Source organism: Pipistrellus kuhlii, unplaced genomic scaffold (assembly GCF_014108245.1).
Source record: "Pipistrellus kuhlii isolate mPipKuh1 unplaced genomic scaffold, mPipKuh1.p scaffold_m20_p_6, whole genome shotgun sequence".
Classification (NCBI taxonomy): domain Eukaryota; kingdom Metazoa; phylum Chordata; class Mammalia; order Chiroptera; family Vespertilionidae; genus Pipistrellus; species Pipistrellus kuhlii.
In genome coordinates this window covers 22914623-22932017 of record NW_023425562.1, presented here as the reverse complement: position 1 = coordinate 22932017, position 17395 = coordinate 22914623, and the positions used below count along the sequence as shown (strand labels likewise).

Below are 17395 nucleotides of genomic sequence, written 5' to 3'. Positions count from 1 at the left end.
GAGAGCTTCTGTGCTCAGCCAGAGATTGGGCGGAGTCTCAGGTTGGTGCAGACAAACTGTTTTCCCTTGGGCTCCTCCCCAAGTCCCGCAATAATGGCCTCTGGTTTCACACACATCTGAGAGATCTCTGCCCACTGCCTGACAGTCTGGCCTCTCCCTGTCTGGGGCCGTCTATCAGAGCAATAGGGTGATTCTGTTTTCCTCTCGAACAAGAAAGCCAGTTGCGCGTTAGCTGTCTGCCCTCTCCGCGCACCGGGAGTAAGCCAGTAGCGAACTCAGCCCGGCCCGCCCTCTCTGCGCTCCGGGAGTCCGCCAGCAACAATCTCTGTCTGGCCATTCCTCTCCGTGCGCCAGGAGTAAGCCAGCGCCTTTTCGCGCACACAGTTCTCCGAACCTTCACAGTTCCTGAGGTTTAGCGTGCCTTCTCTCTCCTTCCCAGATGGCAGAGCCTCCTCTCAGCTAGCCGTCCGGTGCTTCAGGGCAATGCCTCCCTGTTTTTCAGTTCTAAATTCAAATTTGTTGTGGTAGGCTGCATTCGGGTGTCTACCCTATGCCGCCATCTTGGTGTCTCCACCATAAAATTATTTTCATTGCTACTTCATAACTGTAATTTTGCTACTGTTATTGAATCAGAATGTAAATACCTGTGTTTTCCGATGGTCTTAGGCGACCCTGCTAGCGGTTCTCAACCTGTGGGTCGCCTAAGACCAACAGAAAACACAGATATTTACATTATGATTCATAACAGTAGCAAAATTACAGTTTTGAAATAGCAACGAAAATAGTTTTATGGTTGGGGGTCACCACAACATGAGGAGCTGTATTAACGGGTTGTGGCATTAAAAAGGCTGAGAACCCTGTTAGCGGTACCTTACTATGGCAGCCTCAGGAAACGGATACAGGGGGTCGTGATGAACTGCTGGTGTTTATCAGTCTTCTTTCCAACTCTGGTGGCCACAGGACCATGGGCACAAGGACAGCCTGGCTTCTAAATGGCAAAATTCAGAAATGCCCCTGGCCCTGCCACTGGGAAGCTGGACCACCCAGGCAGAGCGTGTTCCCTCTCCGAGTCACCATGTCCATGTCTATGCAAAGAAGACATCGACTAGGGTCGTGTGTCCAGACTTTACTCACCTCCCGACCCCCTATGTTCCTGCCATACCTTCAAACAACCTGTACTATTATTTTACTTAATATTTCTCTTAAATCGTCTTCTATTGTAAAGATAAAATCAATACCACTCCCCATCAATAATAAAAAATACATAGAAAACAAATGTTTACCTTTCTAGCTAAATACTGCTGTCCGCCAAAGGACCTAAACCTGGGTTCTTCCTCTCATTTTGTTCAAGATAAATATTTGCAGGGATCAGGAGGCACTAAATACGTACTAATACTAAATAAGACGCTTATTTGCTTTATTATTGAATCAGAAAGCCTGAAAGAGAATAGAAAGAGATGTAACTTCTTCACTATGTGGACCAACGACTTTCATTGCCACTTTCATGTACCCTGTAAAATCATCTCTGTGCCAATAAATCAGTCAGGAGAGGTTATAATGTGCTGTGATAACAAACACTGTCAATATTTCCGGGGCTTAAATACAATCCAAGTAGATTCTCCCTTCATGCTGTATGTCCACTCTGCTCATCGGAGTGACTCAGGGGCACCCAAGACACCCTCCTTCCAATCTGAACACTGTCAGAGACCTTAAAGGTCTCTATAAAAACAGTCTCAATATCTAGAGCACATGTGTCAAACACAAGGCCCGCGGGCCAAATCCGTCCCGCCAGGCCTTGCAATGTGGCCCGCACCGTGCTGTCATCACTGCACTCCGCTGCGTTTCCATCACAATGACAGTTTATGACTGTTCAGTAAACCATTCGGCCCGCGATTTAGGCTGGATTTTAGATTTTGGCCCCTTCTCTGATTGAGTTCGACACCCCTAATCTAGAGAGTGAAACATTGATGGGAGAGAAAAATATCAATCGGCTGCCTCCTGCATACTACCCACAGAGGACTGAATCCACAACCTGGGCATGTGTCCTGACTGGAAATCCAACCAGCCACCTCTCAGTGCACGAGATGATGCCCGACCAACTGAGTCACACCAGCCAGGGCCCAAGCAACATTTTAATGCATTTAATATATGTTCTCAAGAAGGAGAAACTAGCCAAACATGTCACAACAATGTGAATACAAATATACTCTTTGTGACATCATCTGTTAGACCAGGGGCAGCAAACAATTTATGTGAAGGGCCAGACAGTAAATATTTTAGATTTTTCACGCCATGAGTTCTCTTTTACAACTTCTCAGCTCTGCAATATTGTCTCATACTGTACTAGGGGTGTCGAACTCAATCAGAGAAGGGGCCAAAATCTAAAATCCAGCCTAAATCGCGGGCCGAATGGTTTACTGAACAGTCATAAACTGTCATTGTGATGGAAACGCAGCGGAGTGCAGTGATGACAGTGCGGTGTGGGCCACATTGCAAGGCCTGGCGGGACGGATTTGGCCCGCGGGCCTTGTGTTTGACGCGTGCCGTAGACAGTATGTAGCAGCTGTACGCAATATGAACATGAATGGGGCGTGATGGTTCTGATAAAACTTTATTTATAAGTAGAGGCTGCCAATTGGTCATCTGTAGTTTGCTGACTCCTCTATGAGATGGAAAAAACTGTTAACTCCTTAAGTGCCCATCATTATGTGATTTGTTAAATAAATTATGGCACACTGATACAATGGAGGTCATTCCAAAGCAGGTTCCCAAAGAAAGTTCAATGAGATGAGAAAACACACATAACATTTAAAACCCACAAAATGTAAATGCATGGATTCAATGTAATCTAATTTTGCTCCAGACTGTACATATGTTAAATTAAAGACATAAAGGGAACTGGTAGAACCAAAGATAAACGAAAATAGCTTAACCGAATGGTGGGAGTACAGATTACTAATACAAATTCCTTTACTGTGCTTTTTTGGTACTTTGCAATGATTCCACAGTGAACATACACTTTTAAGGCGGAGCAGAAAGAAATGATTAAAGAAAATTCAGCCTTCTCATTACAAGCCATCACCCGAAAGGACCTTATAGGTCAACTTGTCCAGAGTTCCAAACTGAAGGTCACGACCCAGGAGCGGGAGCGTATCAATTTGGGTCCTAACCAGCAATGCTTTACATGGAAAAGGACTGTGTTTTGTTTCCTTTTTTTCCCCTTCAGCGACCAGAAGAGAAACTGTCAGAGTACAGAACTATGGAGTGAGTGTCTTTTCTGTAGAACCTTTTAACTGATGGTGCACGCAAATATCCGCACGTTGGGTGTGACTGGCTGTGAGGTAAAATGTATTTTTAAAAATATATATATTTTATTGATTTTGAACAGAGAGGAAGGGAGAGAGAGAGCCAGAAACATTGATGAGAGAGAGTCATCGATCAGTTGCCTCTTGCACAACCCCCACTGGGGATGTGCCCGCAACCAAGGTACATGCCCTTGACCGGAATCGAACCCGGGTCCCCTCAGTCCCCAAGCCGACGCTCTATCCATTGAGCCAAACCGGTCTCGGCTAAAATGTATTTCTTAGTGTGAAGTGTGATCAAGTAAGATTGAAAGACACTGATTTCTAGTCCAACTCTCTCTTTCTACAGATAGTGCAGCTGAGTCTGAGAGAGAGGATATGTTATACCTGACATTGTTTCCCGCTGGCAAACACCAGAAGATGAGCCCCGTCTCCCTTTAAAAACCTGCCCCAACCTTCCATGTCAGGGCAATGGGCCAGCCCTTTCAATGTGCGGTATCAAATGTCCACATGACTAATGACCCCGTGACAGGTCACAAGGCATGAGAGAAGCTAAATCCTCAGCAACAGCAGATTCTAAAAATCTGGGCCCTCACAGTCACAAATCCCACCCTCCCCATGGCGGAGTCCTCCTATGCATCTTTTTAGCCCCATCCTTATTTTGGTCCCAGGGGTCTGAAAGGAGACCAGTCAGGCCTGGAGAATTTAAAGGTCAGGCAGCTGATTGGGGCCCAAATTCAGCAGCAGCTGGGATGGCCCCGGGCTCCGGCTTTGGGGGTTGCACAATCCCTTTCAGCAGCCAGTGCGGGGTGACTGCTATTTAGGGCTGGAGTGGCAGAGGCGGCAGGTCTGGGGAGACGTGGCGAGGCTTGCTGAAGTTGGAAGGGGCCTCTGGTTGAGATAAACACACAGAGATGAGGATCCCGGTACAAAGTAGCAGGGACAGCAAACGGCCCAACAACCAACGTTCCAGTGCAGCAACCAATATTCCTGGTAGCAGCTATCCTGTGGGGCAGACGCGGTACAGAGACCGTGAGCTTCGGAGGAGCTAAAAATAGTAAGACATAGGAAACAAGCTGATTGTCCTTCCAAAGGAGAATGAGTGGCTAAACAGCCAACACAAATGAAGAGGCTGACTAATCTAGGCACTGTCCTAAAAACCCAGGTACATATCACCAGCTCTCCAAGAGCCCATGAGGTCGGCTACTCCCCTAGATCCCATTTCACAGATGAGAACATCAAATCTCAGAGATGCTATTTGCTTAAAGTCACACAACCAGCAAGTGTTGGTGCTGGTGCTAGGATTCAAACCCAGTAGTCGGCTTTCTCTGTGGAGTACTAGCAGCCAGAAAATAGAATAAGGGTCTATTTGAACTGACTTTGAAAGATCTCCAATATACGTTATGTATTTAGTGAAAATATAGAAAAGGCAATTTAAAAACAAGATGCACAGCAAGATCTTATTTGCTAAAAAAGAATAATTTTCCAGTTGTGGGAGGAAACACATACACATACATACCCACACCCACATGCAAGCACGCACATACACACAGAGAAATTACAGAAAGGCATACACTAATATTACATACGTGATTTAAAAAATGTAAAAGCAGTACAAAAAGGCAGCGGGTTGGGGTCTGAAGGGAATTAGAGAAATTAAGCCCGGGGCCTGTGGGCACTGTTGAATATGAAATAATGCAGGTAGAAAGCACCCTACCTGAAGGGAATTAAGAGAAATTCCCAGCAAATTCCCTCCTTCCTCTTTACTTACTGAACTCTTAGGAGCAGAAAAAGTGAGATTTGCTTTAAGGGCGCAAATGATGTACCCCAGTCTGACTGTGGTTTCTCTCTAGCAAAGACGGATTTGTAGTATCTGTTTGTCTGTCTCTCTCTTCCCTCCCCTGGCTGTCCACCCCTAATTATTGCTTTCAATTCCTGAGCAGAAGGCCACTGCCCCGGGCTGGGAGCAGCCTGCTCTCCACTCTTATCTCTGAAGAGCTATCCTGGGCCTGTACCTCCAATGGGACCCTCCATACACAAAAGTGTCTGCAGTTTTTGTTTTTGGTTCCTTGCTGTTTTCTTTTTCTCACTCTTCTCTCTGACCCCAACATATCCTGATTATCAGAGAAATTTTTCATGTAACATTTTCAACGAATTTTGCAGACCTACACCTTGGTATGAGCTTAGTTCCTATTTCACTGACATGCTAGAAATAAAAATGAAAGCAAATAACACCAGAGTGACAACATCAAAGCCCTTCTCTGGGTCTTTGTTCCTTTGGGAATGAAAAGATAAAGATGATTCTAGAATCTCTGGACGGAGTCCTCAGGCCCTGGCCAGTATTGTTACAGGCAAGCTCTGTGAATGTTGGCTCCATTGTGCCCACGAGAAGGTCTGGAGGGAAGGGAGAGCCAAGGATGGGGTGGTCCCTGCCTCTGCGAGACTTTCCTCCTGGTCTCCTGGCATCTTCCATGACCCCCAGATGGTTCACTCTCCCCACAGCAGCCAACTGGTCTTTCTAAGACGCACACCAGATCGCCCTCCCTGTTTTGAAACCTCTGATGGCTGCCGGTGCTCTCAGGACAAAATCCAAACGCCCCACGTGGTCACAAGACTCTGCGAGGTCTGCCTCCTCCACCTTCCACCTCTCTTCCCCCTTGTGGCCAGCTGCTCGGCCTCCTGTCTGCCAGGAACACGCAAGGCCCATGGCTGCTTTTCTTAATTTGCATGTTATCGGTTCCACTGCCACCAGCTCAGAGACCCTGCCCACCATCCAAATTAGACCCCCCTCCTCAGTTTCTCTCTGCTACACTCCTTGTTTATTTTCCTAAGCGCACTCCTCACTCCCCGCATCATGTTAACATCCTCTCATTTCCTTGCTCACCGTCATGAACTGAAGTGTGCCCTACCTCCCTATCCCTATGTTAAAGTCCTAACCCCCAATGTGAAAAGGTATCCTTATAAGAAGAGAGGTAATATAAAAGAAAGCCACAATGCTGGCAGCCACACAGCCATGTTCTTCTGAGTCTTCACATATGTGTGTCTGACTATTTCATTATATAACCTAGTGTGGTCATCCTGGGTAGTTAAATGTTCTAAAATATAGTTTATAAACTTCATTTAATAGCACCCTCTTTGACTTTTACAAATATGCAAAAGTAGATTTAATTATATCTGAATTAAATTTTGAGGTAGTAGAAGGACTCTAGAGATAGCCACCTTCTCACTGTGTCTTCATGTGTGCAGGAGGAGAGAGAGCTCTCTTGCTCTTCCTCTTTTTAGGAGGAAATCAATCCCTAATCTAACCCTGATTACCTCTCCAAATACCATCACACTGGGTCAGGACTTCAGCATACGGGTTTTAGGAGAACACATTCAGCCCATCACACCTGCTAGCTCACCTCCCTAACCCCAGCAGTACCCAGGCTATGAGTTGGCTTTGAATTACTCTTTAGAGTTGTGCCGCCCAATATGGCGGCCTCTAGCCACATTCACATTTAAATTATAATTAGTTAAAATGAAACACCACAGCCGGGACCGGTTTGGCTCAGTGGATAGAGCGTCGGCCTGCGGACTGAAAGGTCCCGGGTTCGATTCCGGTCAAGGGCATGTACCTTGGTTGCGGGCACATCCCCAGTGGGGGGTGTGCAAGAGGCAGCTGGTCGATGTTTCTCTCTCATCGACGTTTCTAACTCTCTGTCCCTCTCAATTCCTCTCTGTGTAAAATCAATAAAATATATTTAAAAAAAAAATGAAACACCACGAATAATTCAATTCCTCGGTTGCACTACCCACACTTCAGTGCTCGGCAGCCACACGTGACTAACGGCTACCTGTGGGACAGCGCAGATGGGGAACTTCGCCATCACCACAGAAAGGCTCACAGCAATGCTGCCTGAGTGAGCTGCTTACTGAACACCCTCAAAACCAACTCAGTCTCCCCAGCTGTGCTCATGGATCATCTCCTATGGCTTCTGGAGATGGGGGCGACCAAATCAAACTTGTTATACAGTATAACCAGAAAAAATATGACCATTCATTTAACCTCTTTATGTCCTAAATCCAGAAGGCTTCAGCTCTGGCAGGCGGCAGCAAGCTGCCAGCACACACAGAGGTGACAGGAAGGTGACCACCAGGGAGGAGGTGTTGCGTGGCGCAAGAGTGCTGACATGTCAGAAAACCTCACCCACGTCACCGTGTGCAGAAGAGTTGCTGATTCACACCAGGAAACCGGACGTCAGTCCAGGAACCCGCAGGATGCCAAGCCTGGCTCCTGTCTTGACCGACATAGTGAGACCAGACAGACGTAACCTGCTCAGAACTGGCTGGGCCAGGACAGCATGAAATTTACGGCTGCCAAGAAGAAATGGGGAAATAATCTACTTCACCAGGAGGCCACTGGGTTCCAAGGCAGCTCTAACCACACCCACCATTCAAGCCCTCCCGGACATGCCTCACAGAGGAAGTAAGCCAGAGGTGAGGACCCAAAGGGGCGAGCTATCTGGCTTCCCAAGTCACCACTTGGGGAGTAATTTTCTCCTTCCTGATCTCACGAACTGTGGTTCGGTTAAGAAAACATGGCTGGGTAGGTATGTTGGCTAGAGCATTGTTCTGATACGCCAAGGTTGTGGGTTCAATACACAGTCTTGGCACATATAAGAATTCACCAAGGAATGCACAAATAAGTGGAAAAACAAATTGTCCTCTCCCCGCCCCCCAGAAAAAAAATTTTGAAAAAATTGAAAAAAAAAAAAAAAAAAAAGGAACCACATTACAAGATAAAGGCATAAGACCAGTCCTACACATGTTCAATCAGTTGCCACTATTATAAAAGAATGAGGTTTTACATTAAAATGTAGTCTTGAGGATTACCTTGAAAAATGGAAAGATTTGGCCTCTCTAGGGCTCCATTCTAGGGTAACACAGGTTCCCCAAACCTGATGGGCTGGATTCTCCAGTTTGCCATGGCCCTCCTCCTCCCCTGTAACATCAGATCTCCTCACTTCTCTCTTTTATTTAGAAGAATATCATCCCAGAGCAGGTTCAATTGGTGGAACTGTAGAATCATTTTAAAAAGAGTAACAATTTGTTTCTGGTTTGAGAAGAGAATATTTATTCACAGTTTCCCATCTGATTTTTTGTTTCATTTTGATTGTTTTTATTGTTCTGACTTTACTTCTGGTGTTCTTTGCTATGCAAAAAAATTTTTAAAAAATCAAAAAAATCTATAGTCTATCAATCTTTTCATTGATGACTTTTGGATTTCTGAGTCATGGCTGGAAAAGCCTTTTCCACTCCAAGGTTATAAAAATTTTGCACATTCTCTTTCTAGTACTTTTATAATTTTACTTTTGACATTTAAACTGTTGGTCCATTTGGATTTTTTTCTGGTGTATAGTGATAGGAATGGGTCTATTTTTCATCCCAGATGGCCAACAAGTTATTCCAACTCCATTCATTGAATATTCACCTTTCCCCACTGATTTAGATGTCATCTACCCTATTTTCTAAATTCCCTGATATGTTTGCCTCTTTCAGGATCACAGTCTCCTGTTAAACAAGCAGTCTGTTCATACATTAGAACCACACTGTTTTGATTATTGCAGCTTTATCATATGTTTGGATATTGGTTTGCCTTGCACCTCATCACTCCCCTTTGGCATCATTTTCCAAATCTAATCTTCTAGGCCACAGAAAAGGTAGACAAATTGTCAATATCTAAAAGGACAATCAGCTTTGTATCACACTTACTAATTACTGTTACACTGAGATAGAGTTTTTCATGCATCAGATTGGCAAAAACTCCAATAATGAGAAGATGGGGTTGATGAAGCAGGCACATTCAGAAAATGCTGGTGGGTGTTTAAATCAGTGGACTCCATATGGAGGTCACCTGGAGCTATCTACCAAATTTAATATCGACTTTCCCTTGACCCTGAACTCCACTTCTGGAAACGTATCCTTCAGATATAATTGCAGAAAACAAAATGATATAGAGTTATTCATAGACATTGGTGGTAATTGCAAAATACTGGAAACACTCATTAAGTAACTGGTTAAATAATTTATAGCACATCACTCAATGGAATAATAAGCATCTGTGAAAAGGATGTCTTAGAAAGTTCTCAAAAGCATATAGCTGAACGAAGAAAGCAAAGTGTAGAAGAGTGGGTATAGTATGTTACATATGAAAATAAGAATATACCAGAGTGTTTCTGCCATAATCCGGTTATCCTGAAACGCCATGCATTGGGAAAAATTGTGCCCTAAAATAAAGCTTATGAGTAAAAGTAGGCTTGGGCAGACTGCTAAAAAGCAATGCAGCATTATAACTAGGGCGTTAACAAAAGCAATACAGTCCCAATAAAAATAACAGAACAATGAAAAAATAAATCTATAAAAATAAAAGCATAATATGCTAATCAGACCGGATGTCCTTCCAGATGACTTTCTGGATGAAGCCATGGTGGCTGGGGCCGAGGCAGAGGCCCCCAGCTGAGGTGGGGGGCTAGGGCTGAGGCAGAGGCAGCTGAGCCCCTTGCACGAATTTTGTACATTGGGCTCCTAGTAAGTAAATAAAAAAATACACAGTTACATTACCCAGAAGACTTTGCTTTAAAAAGGAGCTGAAGGTATCTTAATGGAAGGGGGTTCAAGGACAGTGGAGGTGCTGAATGATGGAAACAAGGGCAAAATGTGCAAAGATTGGGGGAACTGCAAAATAAGTTCTTCAAACAGAGCATGTGGCCACACTGAGGTCAGAGGAAGAACACAGGACACCAGGAACAGAACGAATTCCTGCAAGGTTGGTTTCCTCACCTGTGTTGTGCATTTTGCAGTCACTGTATGGACAGAAAAGCACGCTAATGAACCAGTGCAGCATTGCTTCTTCTTTTGATCGAGACTGAGTCCGGGGACTAGTTTTACCCTCTCCCATGAAATAATTTAAAACTAGATTTCCAAGACATTGGGCATCAGACAATGAATGCTAGTGATGCTTTAAAAGAAGAGAAATGAGTGTTGAGCCGTAAGACTGCCCCGATGTGGGAAGTCCCTAGGGAGGGGACCCAGGTGGTGCCCAGTGGCCTCTGAATTGAGGAGATGGAGCTGCCTGTCCAAGGAGGCCAAAGTGGAGAGAATTAGCTAAGCAGAGTGCCAGAAAAAAGGGAGCAGCACTGCAGGAGACATTTCCCTTGGGATTATTGATTAGCACATACCTGTAAGGAAATTACTCAAGGCTGGAAGAGAACCACCTCAAAAGAGTAGAAAGATCCTCAGAGCTCATAATAAAGTCTCAAATTTGCATTCCTTTCTTCTCTGACCACAGCTACATAAAACTGAGCATTCAGTCCCTATTCCCACCAGCCAGAGTGCAAACCTCATAATTCATGGAGCACTGGGTAGAATAGTCAGAAAGGCTCCCTCACTAGTGGGAAAGACTGATTAGGTCAAGAGAGCTGTAGACCAAATGCTGCTCTGCTCTCCCTAACAAAGCATAAAGCAAGACCTGAAAGACTCAAATTATTTCCATGTAACTTAACTGCATCCAGGAACAGAGCTCAAGAATATTTATAGGAATATAAAAATTCTAGCACTCAACAAGGTAAAATTCACAATTTCCGTCATCCAATCAAAACTTACCAGGCATGCAATGAAGCAAGAAAATATGACCTATAGAAGAAAAATCAATGAAAATGAACCTAGAAATGACAGTTAGAATCAATAACTAAGCAAATTAAAACTGTTACTATAACTATATTCTGTTTGTTCAGGGAGCCAGAGGAATGACTGGACAAACATGGATGGTATTTTTTAAAAGTCCCAAATCAAGCTTGTAGAAGTTAGAACCATGTCTGAGATGAAAACTTCCTAAAGTGTAATTAACATCAGAGCAGATACAGAAGAAAAAATTAGCGAACTTGAAGACATGAGGGTGTGTGTGTGTGTGTGTGTGTGTGTGTGTGTGTGTGTAATATTTGAAGAAATAATAGCTGAAAATTTTCCAAATATGATGTAAACTATAAACTCACAGATCTAAGAAGCTCAATGAACCCAAAACCCTACAGTCATAAAGAAGGCTACATCAAGGCACATTAAAATTAAACTGCTTACAGCCAGTGATAAGGAAGAAATCTTAAAAGCAAGTGAACAATCCACCTTCAGAATTATACTGGTATCATTACCTTACTTATGACTCACGTATGAGTTAATTATTGTCATGGGAACATGCAATATAATAGATTGTGGACATTCTATTTGCAAAAGGAAATTCTGGATGGATCTATGGAACCTGGTTCAAGTGCTGAACCGCTTGGGGTTTGGAAACTGAGTGGATGTGGGATGAAGCGATTTCTGTAGCTGTGTAACTAGGTAAATGTATAACCTTACTCAAAACACTTACATAAAAGAAGAGTAACTTTAAATGTATCTTTTCTTTCTTATTACAAAAGGAAAATATATCAGCGGGAGGGGAAGAAGGGAGTGATGACTAATGGGCATGGGGTTTCCTTTCGGGTAATGAGAAGGCTGTGGCATTAGACAGTGGTGATGGCTGCATAGCTTTGTAAATACAGCAAAACCACTGACTTGTACATTTTAAAAGGATGAATGTTATGGTATGTGAATTGTATCTTATCAAAAATAAATTAACAAAAATACAGAAAAAAGGACAACGTACATGTTCACCATGAAAAAATTAGAGAATCAAACAATTTTAACATAGCCCAGCCAGTGTGGCTCAGTCGTTGAGCATTGACCTATAAACTAGGAGGTCACAGTTCCATTCCCAATCAGCGCTCATGCTGGGTTGCGGGCTAGTCCTCATTGGGGGGTGTGCAGGAGGCAGACAACCAGTGATTCTCTCTCATCATTGATGTTTCTATTTCTTCCTCTCCCTCCCTTCCTCTCTGAATTAATAAAATATATTAATTATATTATACATATACATGTTTAATAAAAATGTATTAAAATAATTTTAACATAGGAAGAAGCCAGGCCTTTCCTGAGTGCGAAACGTTCATTTGGTGAGAGGGTCCCTGTTTCAAATCTACCTGGGAAAATCGACTAACTGAATTCCATTCTTGGAGACACAGGCACGTCCTTCTGCAAGAGCTCTGAAAGTCCTGCAGCAAAGACATCTATTCAACGTTGAGCCACACGCTATTTACCAAATGTACTTGATGTATCTGACCATGACCTTCTCTGACCTCTTTATTTTTTCAGTGAGCATTAGAGCTGTGAAACAGATCGTGAGAGTTCAGGGACTTGTCCAAGGCCACACAGATCTTGCATGCCAGAGATGGAGCTAGATTTTATAAATCTGACATAAACTGGCTTTGGAAGTCTCATGCTGAGATTATGTAGCATATAAATCCCTTCACTGGCCTCATAATTTTCCTACATGTCCTCAAATCCCATACTTCTGTATTGCTCCTGAATGGCTCACCTTGGGTTCTGAGCTTTAGCACTCATGTTCCCTGGTTTTTAGTAAATACAAAAGGGATTTCCATGGAAGAGGGCTACCAATTAAGTCCCTCTAAAATGAGCAGTTTATGCTGATTCAACAGCTCAGGTTTGGATTCCTCTTTTCTCTGAGCACAGCTACTTAAAACTGAGAGTTCAGGGAAGAGAAGTGAATATGGGAAGAACACAGACCATCAGACATGAAATTAGAATCACAATAAAATAATAATATCTGTAGAGTACTTAGTTTATGGCATGTGGTGTTCTTTTAAAAATATATATATTATATTGATTTTTTACAGAGAGGAAGGGAGAGGGATAGAGAGTTAGAAACATCGATGAGAGAGAAACATTGATCAGCTGCCTCCTGCACACCTCCCTCTGGGTATGTGCCCGCAACAAAGGTACATGCCCTTGACTGGAATCGAACCTGGGACCTTTCAGTCCGCAGGCTGATGTTCTATCCACTGAGCCAAACCGGTTAGGGTGGTGATGTTCTTAATACCTCACAACCATTAATTCATTTAATTATTCAGCACCGCATGCATTAATACCCCCATTTTATAGGGGAAAAACTGAGGTAATAATAAGTAACTTGGCTCAATGTCACATTGCATAACTGGGAAGTTAACTCAGTCTGACTTGAGAGTTACTGCTTTTAACTACCATGTTAGTGAAAGGAGTAATAAAAAGGACAACCAGGTTTTATAGCCTCAGCTGAGGTGCCCAACAATCATTCCACTTAGTCCTTCTGGCAGCCCCATTTGGCCAACTCTCCTGCTATGATGCCAATCCCACAGATGAGGAAACTGAGGCACAGAGAAGTCAAGAGCCTCACCCAAGAACCATGGTGTGTGGGACAGAACAGGGCTGACTGCAGCCAGGTCCAGAGCTCTTAGCCTCTTACAACACACTCTCAAGATGGCTTTGTTCTTCTCTTTTTAATCTTTGTGGTCATTTCTGTGAACAGCAGTGTTTTAGCAGGAGAAGCCAAAAAGAAACAACAACAAAAGTCAAACCCATAAGAAATACATTTCAGCTATAAAAACCCTTGGGTGAACTTAAAAAAAGAAAATAAACAACCATGCAAAGGCTGGGCGAATGTTGTGAACTTTTCTCCTTTACGTTTATCGTACATTCGGTGGAGAGGCAGTGCTATCCAAACAGATACAGATCTCACAGCAGGGCCGTGAGGGGTGATGGCTCTCCAGAAGTTTCTGAGATTTGGAATAAGAGGGAGGGGTAGGCCTTGGGCTTACCTAATGCTTGCCCTGTGACTATACATAAGCCACTCCGCTGCAGTGCCTCAGTTTACTCATCTGTAAAATGACGGGGTGGATCCTTCCTTAGGTTCTTTTGCTTCTACGAAATTATAATTTTAATTTTTAGAAAAGAAAGACCCATTTTAGCTTCTAAGCATGGACTAATTTTACTCCAAGTCAATGCTTTCAGGCCTAAAACTGAGTCTCAGCCTCCCTCTTCATTCCCTCAACCACGGTCTTCCATTCTGAAATGTGCACAGAGTATTGGGAGAGTTTATTTCTCCTCTGGAGCAGCTTGGGGGGAAAAAAAAGTTAATAGGAAGCACATGGGCATGGTGTGTGAGCGTTCTGTGTGTTTGTGTTTGAAAAAAATACTTCAGGAGGAATATGTCAGGCTTGCAAAATGCCTGGGCTGTCTCAAGAGCGGTTTATGGCCATTAGCATTAGACTGAAGGCACTTAATTGGGACAAAGTCCAGCTGCTGCTGTAGCCTTTTTGGCATTCTGGCCATAAGAAAGATTAAGAAAATAACCTGGACTATTCTCATGGTGGGGCAGGTGAGGAAGAGCAAGAGATCTTTTTTCCATTTGTGAGGAGTTGGCGGGATTGTGGTGGTGGCGGGGTGGGGTGTAAGCCAGGCTAACCCATGGAGAATCATCACCTAGAAGAATCTACAAGAGTTGGAGGGCAGGATGGTGTGGTGGTTATCCCCCTGGGCTCTGGAGTACAATTGCCTGCCTCCAAATCCCACCACCACAGCCATGTGACCTTGGCCAAGTTACGTTGCCATTTTGTAGCTCAGTACCTCCACTTGTAAGAATGGGATCATGACAGAGCCTATGCCATCGGCCTATTGGGAAGACGAAAGGAATGGCGTATATGCAGAGCTTAGGAGTCCCGGAGGAGTCCTGGAAATAACACTAGGAGGATCAGCGTGAGCTCCAAAATTCCAGAAACCCGAGTCAGAATCCCAGCTTGGAACACTTGGGCTCTGTGATCTCAGGCAAGCCACCTCTCCTCTCTGAGCCTCGTTTTCATCATCTGAAAAGCAGAGCTGACAATGCCCACCTCCCATGGTTGCTGTAAGGACCAGAGGGGAAATAACATTATGCTTCACAGCCTGGTCCAGGGAAGGCGCCTGCTTCACCTTCTAACCTCATTTCCCTTACTCACTGTACCACAGTTCACGAGTCTGCTTTGGAGTCCTGCTTTCGAGAGCCTTTTCTTACCTAGGGCCTTTGCTGTTTCTCCTACAGGCTCCTATGATTATTTGCTGAATTTTCCACAATGATTTTACCTAAAAGGCTGGACTTGACATCCATTTTAAAGAATGTAAAGTGACAATATATGCAAACAGTTTTTAACGAGAAAAGTACAGTCACTCATTAGCCCACCACCTTGTCGTTACCTCTTCAGGCTCGCACATACCTTTCAGACCCTGGATGGTCATTTTCACAAAGAAAAAACACTAGGATGAAGATCTCCAGAAGTACTGCCATCAGCCCTCTGGCCCATGCATCAGCACTAACATGCTCCCAATGGTGGACTAGAGAAGAGAAGGGCACACTGGGGGTAAAAGAGTGGAGGTGGACACAGGAGAATCTTATAGGCCAGTTTCTTGGCCTATTTGAGGAGGGAGTTATGCACTGGAGTTCTTTCTTCTCCTCCGAAAGCCACCTTATGGGGATGTAGCCTTCAACCATCTGCTGAAATAGCTCCTTTACTTGCCTGGCCACTGCTCCCACCACCCAGCACTTCTGTGAGTGTGCAGTGAACTTCCTGTCTATCACACCTAAAATCAAAGCCAACAGCCCTCAAGGCCTGTGTGATTCAGCTCTGCCTTCTCTCCAACACTCTCGCCTCCTATGTCCCTGACTCTGCTCCAGCCTTGCTGGTCTTAGTTCTGTGCTTCAAATATGCCAAGACATTTCCCTCCATACAGGGTTTGCACTGATTTTTTCTCTGCCTGGAATGCTCTTCCCCTAGGTCTGCACATAGCTGGCTCCACTCACCCTTTGGGGTTTTGTCCAACAAAGAGTCTTTCCTGATGACTCTATCTAAAATTACATATCCAATGCCTTTTGACCCCCACCCCTCCTCAACTGCTCATCACTGTCTATCCAAACACCACACTCATTTGCTTCTATTTGCACTCAACTCCTCCCAAATTAGTTGGTTTATTTGTTGCTTTGTTTAGTATCAGTTTCTGGGAGGGCAGATCTCACATCTGTTCTGTCCACCACTGTAACTCCATTACTTGATATAGATCCTGGCACATAGTAGGTACTCAAATCTGCTGAATAAATGAGTGAATGACACCCAACTCAGGCAATGCCTTGGAGAGGGCAGGGAGGGGCCGCAGCGCCACACTGACCGTGCATCTGATAGGTGTACGGGCTCTGTCCGGTGGGTGGGGTGCTGAAGCTGGAGCCATAGCTGAGGAATCCACTTTGGCCTGGGGAATGGTTCAAGCTGTCTTCTGTCTTGATGCCTTGGAAAGAGGAAGAAGAAGCACCAGGGACACAGGATTAGGATGCTCCCTTGTCACCCGCAGAAGAGCTACTGAGTCAAGACAGCGTGCAAGTTTATCCGCTTCCAAACCAGGAGTTGCAAACTGTTGGCTTGAGTCTACAGACATATTTTGCTCTGCCTGCATATTTTTAAGGAAAATCTGTTTTTGTTTAAAAATCAGGAGGATTTCACCCCAAAATCTGTACTTATGCTTTCTCTTCAGCAATGCGATGGTGCTATGCCTGTGTTCCCATGTGACAACAAGCTATCAGAGGCTTCCCGGATTGTGTACCCGGGTCACCCCGGATTCTGTGCTGTCTCTGAGACACTGAGGCTGGTTTTAAGGTGCTATATCTTGTCTTGCACATGTGGCCAGCTTCCTGCTTCCTGCCTGCCTCTGAAGGAAGTGAGTTTACAACCCCCTACTCCATGGAGCGGCACCCTGTATGGTTTAAAGTTCATCAGGAGAAGGTGTTAAATGGACCATCCTTCCTCTATAATGATGATTCCACTTAGCTCCAAGACACGTTCTTTGTTTGTTTGTTTGTTTTGGAGGAGGGGGAAGAGAGGCTTATCCAAAGGCCACAGTTACAAATATGCCTCTTGACCCCAACCCCTTCACAACTGCTTATCACACTCTCTATCCAAACACCATACTCATTTGCTTCTAGTATCAGTTTTGCCTAACTGACATCTTCTCCAAACTACAGGCTCCAATCCCATGAGCAACTGGCTGGGGAAGGGATTATATCAAGGGAGGGGGGCTAATCCACTATCAAAAGCCCAGATATTGTATTTTCATTGAAAATGCAATAAACTTTGATTATCTTTGTCTTATAGGTATAAAATAGTACTTTG

At 44.2% G+C, this 17395-nt stretch overlaps 1 protein-coding gene across 1 annotated transcript in view; it reads right to left on the bottom strand.

The window, feature by feature from the left end:
- EYA2 (EYA transcriptional coactivator and phosphatase 2) overlaps positions 1-17395 on the bottom strand; it is a 201420-nt gene that overhangs the window by 97381 nt on the left and 86644 nt on the right. The window contains exon 5 of the mRNA XM_036419140.2: positions 16401-16517. Coding sequence (XP_036275033.1) covers positions 16401-16517 — 117 coding nt within the window. The remainder of the gene's footprint in view (positions 1-16400; positions 16518-17395) is intronic.